This window comes from Electrophorus electricus, chromosome 21 (assembly GCF_041902795.1).
Source record: "Electrophorus electricus isolate QZ-2024a chromosome 21, ASM4190279v1, whole genome shotgun sequence".
In the NCBI taxonomy this organism is placed as follows: domain Eukaryota; kingdom Metazoa; phylum Chordata; class Actinopteri; order Gymnotiformes; family Gymnotidae; genus Electrophorus; species Electrophorus electricus.
Genome location: NC_137517.1, coordinates 17,622,614 through 17,629,404, shown reverse-complemented (window position 1 = coordinate 17,629,404; position 6,791 = coordinate 17,622,614). Strand labels below are relative to the sequence as shown.

The 6,791-nt window shown below is 38.6% G+C and overlaps 1 protein-coding gene and 1 long non-coding RNA gene across 2 annotated transcripts; both read left to right on the top strand.

Annotated features, from left to right (window-relative positions):
- Window positions 1-1,135: 1,135 nt before the first annotated feature.
- On the top strand, window positions 1,136-4,077 carry LOC145653012 (uncharacterized). Its single transcript, XM_081704883.1, has 5 exons — window positions 1,136-1,463; window positions 2,369-2,473; window positions 2,597-2,671; window positions 3,253-3,315; window positions 3,992-4,077. The coding sequence occupies exons 1-5, from the start codon at window positions 1,136-1,138 to the stop codon at window positions 4,075-4,077; spliced, it is 657 nt and encodes a 218-aa protein (XP_081561009.1).
- Window positions 4,078-4,281: 204 nt separating this feature from the next.
- LOC145652927 (uncharacterized) lies at window positions 4,282-6,051 on the top strand. The gene is made up of 2 exons (XR_014119210.1): window positions 4,282-4,343; window positions 4,874-6,051. It is a non-coding gene; the product is annotated as an uncharacterized LOC145652927 (long non-coding RNA).
- The last annotated feature ends 740 nt before the right edge of the window (window positions 6,052-6,791 follow it).

Sequence of the window (6,791 nt, the reverse complement as noted above, 5' to 3'; positions counted from 1 at the left end):
AGATTACTGTGATTTCAGGAATTTAATGTCTATTTCATTAACTTAAATTATTGTTCGTTAAATAATTTACAATATTTGTATTCAGCAACATAATACACACTCAATGTATTGTGTTTACTAGGCAAAAATGAAAAACAGTAATTACAGTTACACTACATTGTATTAGATATATATTGTAATTACAGTTACACTGCATGGTAGTAGACCTGTACTGTAATTACAGTTACACTACTTGGTACTGTAACTGAAATGCAAACTTACTTCTTTTCTTGTTATTTTAGTGTTACTATATCATTACAAACTTATAATGGATCTTAAAAGTGATGCACAAAATTTATAACAACAAATCAGCTCTGTTAGAGCAGGTGAAACACTGAACAGGGCTGTACTGTGGTCCTACAGGACTTTTATTTTTGACAGCCCTACTTTAAAGGCATTTGTTTCCCCCCTGCTCTACAAGACCTGATATCACTAATAGCGCCCCCTTCTGTGTTGAAGAAGAGAGTACACAGTGACCTCACATAGTCTGGAGCAGAGAGACGTCTACTTCTCAGTGACCACCAGCCAGTGTTCAGTTTTAGTAGGTTTTATAAGATTCCAACACATGATCTTATTGAGAGGTGAACATAAAAGCAGAATTTAAGTACTGTGTGATTTCTACAATGGAGCCTGAGCTGGTTCAGACTGTGCAGTCTAATTGGACACAAATATTGAGTAGAGAAACACTCACATGTGAATGAGTAGGACTGTAATCCTGACCCCAACCCCATCTCAAAGTCCAGTTAAAATCCAGTTACAGAATGTTAACAGCATGTCTATAACAACTTGTTTAGTATGCTAAGATGGTATGTATTATACCTGTTACATGTTCAGTGACTTCTCAGGTTAACATCTACAGATAAGAACTTGGACACCCAAATAAAGTGAAAAACAACTGAATTCATCAGATTATAAACAAATCTGATATAAACAGTTAATTAAAAGTCTGTTGATTAAATTCCTGAATGTTCAGGTGCTTTACTACTACTACATTATGTTACTGAGAGTCTATTGTTTTTATTTTAAAATGTATAAACTACTTAAATACTTCATCTATTTTTAATTTGAGAATGTTAGTCATTTCATAGATATCTCTATGCACTCTGCCATTGCATGTCCTGAACTGTGTGTTTCATCTCCATCAGCAGTTAAACCTACACCTGAACTCACATCAAGCTTTACAGGAGCTGCACTGGTGGGAAACCCAGTGACTCTGCACTGTGAGCTGGACCAGTCTGCTGGATGGAGCTTTTACTGGTCCAGACACACACAGAACCCTGAGAATGAGACCAACACTGCAGCAAACTCCTACAACATCAGCTCAGTGGCGCCCTCTGATGGAGGCCAGTACTGGTGCAGAGCTGGCAGAGGAAACCCAGTCTACTACACAAACTACAGTGATGCACTCTGGGTAAACGTTACTGGTGAGGAACAGTTTACAGTCTATAACTACCGTAGAAATTAAATCTATCAGTTACATATTCAGCAAAAATATGAAATATCAGTACTTGTCAACCCTCAGTAAAAGTTGGCACAATATTAGATTACAAGTGTCACTACATGTACTGTGGAGTCTTGGACATGTGCACAGATTGGCCACTAGAGGGCAGCAGTCAATAATATTTTAGTAGAAATATGACAAAGCAGATCGCAAAATGTTTGATTTCCTGAATAACAGGAAACTGTCATATCTGCTACATGACATGTTTTATGTGCTTCTGAATGAATGGATTTATTCAGTATTAAAACATCTGCAGGACCAGACAGCAGTGACTTGTGATAGATTTAGATTTAGATCTGTGTACTAGTGAGTAACAGTTTAGAGTGTATGATTATAGAAAACATTGTGTTGATTATCTGTGTGATAGATTTAGGTCTGTATAGTAACTCTGTTTCCCTGAGTCTACATGGTAAGATCACAGTCATTTCATGAGTTTAACATCTATTTTACTCATTTAAGCTCTTTGTAGACAGTAGCAGAACACACTCAATCCACATGTATTGTGTTTACTTGTTAAAGGTAAAAAATATACTGTAAATATACCTTTATTCCAGTAATACTGCTGTGAAATTCTAATTTACTTATTTTCTTGTTCATATCATTACCAACTTATAATGGATCTTAAAAGTGATACACAGGAATTTTATTTTGGCACCCCTCATTTAAAAGCATTTGTTTCCACCGTACACTACAAGACCTGATCTCACTAATAGCGCCCCTTACTGTGTTGAAGAAGAGAGTACACAGTGAGCTCACATAGTCTGTGAGGAGAGACGTGTGACAAATCATTTTGTGATTCATGTGATGTTTTGATTCCCATGGTTTCAGCTGGTGATTCCTCCTCTCTTGGCCTGGTTGGTTTGACTGTGGGACTGAGTTTGGTTGTGTTCTTCATCTTACTGACCCTGCTGTGGTGCTACAAAACCAACAAAGGTCTGAGATCAGCTGCAGGTCATTTATGAATAGTTTAAATATTATATGTTTGTATGATACACATCATGAAACCTTTTATAGTATTAAACATTTTTCCTTTATTTCCATGTTGTCTTGGAGCAGAATCTCTGTGTCGCTGTACTGGGAGTCAGTCAGACATCAATCAGACATCAGATCAGACCCAGAGAGAGTCAGGAGGTGAGGGGTGTCAGTCACACCACTGCGCACTGCTCAGACCATGAGACAACAACAACTTTCCTTATTAACAATTAACTTAAAGATGTATCTTCTCTAAGACAATTGAAATAATCCTTCATCACTTGTGATTCATTCTGTACTGTGTCCAGTAATCTTTCATCTTAGCATTTATTAAATAGACTTTTCTTTTAACCCCAGAATCTGCCCACATATATGACACAGCTGAGCCAGCAGACAGGAGCAGCACAGGTAACGATTTCATCTCCCATTGAGTGCAGCAGTGAAAGACTTGGACGGAGTGCAGCTACACAGTAAAGCCCAGGAACCTTTTGTAGTAATAAACACAGTGTACTCTGTGATAAACACACTGCACTCTGTGATAAACACACTGTACTTTGTGATAAACACACTGTACTCTGTTATGAACACACTGTACTCTGTGATAAACACACTGCACTCTGTTATTATGAACACACTGTACACTGTTATGAACACACTGTATTCTGTGATAAACACACTGTACTCTGTGATAAACACACTGTACTCTGTTATGAACACACTGCACTCTGATGAACCTGCAGATGACCTCAGTGATGTCACTTATGCTCAGGTCATGAAACACAACAAGAAAAGCAGGAATAAAGGTACAGCCACATCACCCTCACACTGGGATTTAATTCAAACCTCACACAAACACAACATCACTCTACTATACATATAAGTAACAGGCTCTGTATAACTACACACTGGAGAATACAGTCTGATCTACATCACTCTATTATACATATAAGTAACAGGTTCTGTTTAACTACACACTGGAGAACACAGTCTGATCTACATCACTCTATTATACATATAAGTAACAGGCTCTGTATAACTACACACTGGAGAACACAGTCTGATCTACATAACTCTAATATACATAAAATAACAGGTATTATATAATTACACACTGGAGAATACAGTCTGATCCACATCACTCTATTATACATATAAGTAACAGGTTCTGTTTAACTACACACTGGAGAACACAGTCTGATCTACATAACTCTATTATACATAAAATAACAGGTATTATATAACGACACACTGGAGAATACAGTCTGATCTACATCACTACTGTATATATACTACTATATATATCTACTATATAATCATCACATGAGACAAAGGAAACACATGCTGGACTCCAAAAGCAGCATCAGTGCATTGTTGGAAAGAAGTGTGTATGATGAGCTGTTATTGGTTGATTGGTTAGAACACTAAAGGTCAGTGAGAGGTCATGCCTGTGTTTGCTTTGGTTTTGTTCTGTTACTGCAGACACTGGTGCTGGACCCAGTGAAGTCATTTATGCTGAGATCAAACTGAAACCGAAACAGAAAGCAAAGAAAAAAGAAGGTACATGAAAAGGAGAAACTTTAGTCACCTACAGCAGTGACACACCAAGATACAGCTGACCTGAAGAACTCTTAAGATTCTGCGTTTTGATTCACTGCTTAGTAACTGTGTGCTTAGTTACCCACTGTAGGTTATTCAGGTCATGTTGTGTTTAACCATTTGGAAGGTTGAACTTCTTCCTGTGGTGTAATTCAGGCTCTTCTGTCCCTACTAGAGAAGAGCAGTGTGGGGGCAGACACTGTATACTCAGAGCTGAGGCAGGACTCACACAAAGGTCAGAGAGCCAATATCTATGGTATCATTTCAGAGGTACCAGGCTGTACTGAGCCACTACTGCACCCAAAGACCTAAAGGAACACCATAACTGGTCATAAGAAGACCTTAAACCAGTCCTTCAAAACCAGCTAACAGTGAAGGAAACAGAGCTGAAGCCAGTCAACAGATATCACTCCATAGAGTGCTCACTGATCTCCACTCCATTCATTACTGTCAGTAGCAGCTGCTGTGCTTGGAAGATTTGTAATAAACATGACTCAGTGAAAAAGGAGCCAGTGTTCATTTTAAACCTTATTTCAAGTGAAACTGAATATCAATGCAAAGTGACTTCTGCTCAGATTTATATTAATTAATAAACAATCCTGAAACATGTAAGAGCCTTTCACTGTTTATGTGCACAGAACTGAACCTGCCAGCTTTGTTAAATAGAAGACAGGCAGAGTGGAGCTGAACTGACAGTGATTCTATGTACATTAAACAGAAATAATGACTGATCCTAATGAATGTTTTCAAATCATCTTTGTCAAGGTTGTTGAGGAACAGCAGAGACTGCTGGGAAACAGAGTTCATTCTCCTGTGTTACTCCCTCAAGTTTCTACAAGACCAGGAGTTTAAACCCTCTTATCCAAGTGTTCATTCATTTATTTGGTTTAAACACTTTTTAAATGATCATGTCAGATACTCATGTCTACAACAGGAAGGTGTTTTATAACAGATGGAGATGTCACAGGTTGGAGGTAAAATCTCTTACAGTGAAAGTGTGGTTTTACCATAAGGAACATACTAGTTTCACTCTTAGTGTAGAAATGTTTGATAACATTAGAATTGTTTTGTTTGTGTGTTTTATCATGTGAATCTAAATATGAAGTGTACTGGTTGTAGCATAAACATTCCAGGAGAATCAGATTCAGTGGTGTTGGAGTTCCTTCTCTGTAGAGGAGATGAGTGTATGAGTTCTGTGGGGCTTCATAGCCAACAGACCTTCTGTCTTTTCAGCTGTTCTGAAGCTTGTGATTGAGTGACTGTTTATCTTTGTGTGTTTGTTACTAGAGTCACCTAGAGAGAAACATTAAGCTCCACTTTTTAACCTTTGAGCCAAGATTTTTATTTTTTGCAGTGTTATGTAACTGCAGCACTTTGTAAATTAAAGACCTGGAGATTCCTGGTGATCTTCTGTAGTGAGCCTCATTAGGGTTGAACCCCAACCCTAATTCTGGTGATCTTCTGTGGTGAGCCTCACTAGGGTGAAGGAATCAGTATGTATTTGTTTTATTTTGTGATTATTTTTGATTAAGTTTTATATTATGTTTGTATTTCTGCACTTTTCTAAATGTCTCTGTAAGTCTTCTGTGCCCTGGTGTCTGTCTGTGAGGTATCAAGGTCAGGAGGTGATGACTCTCAGGAGGTGATGACTCTCAGTCCTCGTCCACACCTCTCTCTTTCTATCATCTTCCTCTCTCCTCCTCCTGTCTCTCTCTCTCTATCTATCATCCTTCGATCACTTTTCCTCCTGTCTCTCTATCTATCATCCTCCTCTCTCCTCCTCCTCTCTCTCTCTCTGTCTATCCTACTTCTTCATCTCCTCCTGATCTCACTTCTGTGTTGTTGTATTAACTACTCATTGTTAGATTAGCACCCTTCTTTTTGATGAAGTAAAATCTGATCTGAAGTTTTTATATGTGCACAAATAAACATCAGGACTCTGAGGATCAGTACAAGATCCTGACTCTTCTTTACTCAATTTCTAATCCTAATCCTAACCTTAATCCTAATACTGATGATTGTCATGATCAGTCCCTCCCAGCTTCCTTGTTCCGTGTTTTCCTTGTCTTGTGTATTTTAGTTCCATGTTATAGTTTCGTTTTCTCCGCCCCTCGTTTGATTGCTTACACCTGTCCCTCGTTTCTCCCTTGTTAAGTTCATGTATTTAAACCCTTTCATGTTTCCGGTATCGATACTGTTTATTGCATGTTTATCTGAGTGGTTGTGTTTCTTTGTACTCTGTGCCTTCGTGTTTCCTTGTCTTTGTTATAGCCTGCTTCCCCTGTTTGCCTTCGTGTGTTTTGTTTGTTTAATCATGTATCCCTGTACTCTCCGTGTTGGTAATATGACCCTGGACTGCTACAACGACTCAACAATGAGGGAACACAGAAGCTGGAAGGGACTAATCATGACAATGATGTTCTCTAGTGGTCATTGCCAGTGAGACTCAACACTACAGACTGAAGTACATATTACAGTCAGTATCACAGAACTGGACTGTTCCACCATTACTAATGACAGCAGAACCACCACTATTACTTTATAATAGTGTCAGTATCACAGAAATGGACTGATCCACTGGTTCAAGAGGACACTACCTCTGGTCAGCAGGGATCAGCCCCACTGCAGTACTGAGCTTCTCCCCCTTGTCAATCACTCCATTGTGTTGCACCCTTGTTTGGTG

Coding starts and splice junctions, on each gene's coding strand:
- LOC145653012 (XM_081704883.1), top strand. CDS start 1,136: ATGCACTCTGCCATTGCATGTCCTGAACTGTGTGTTTCATCTCCATCA. Junction 2,672..3,252: donor GACCCAGAGAGAGTCAGGAG/GTGAGGGGTGTC, acceptor ATGAACCTGCAG/ATGACCTCAGTGATGTCACT. Junction 3,316..3,991: donor CAAGAAAAGCAGGAATAAAG/GTACAGCCACAT, acceptor CTGTTACTGCAG/ACACTGGTGCTGGACCCAGT.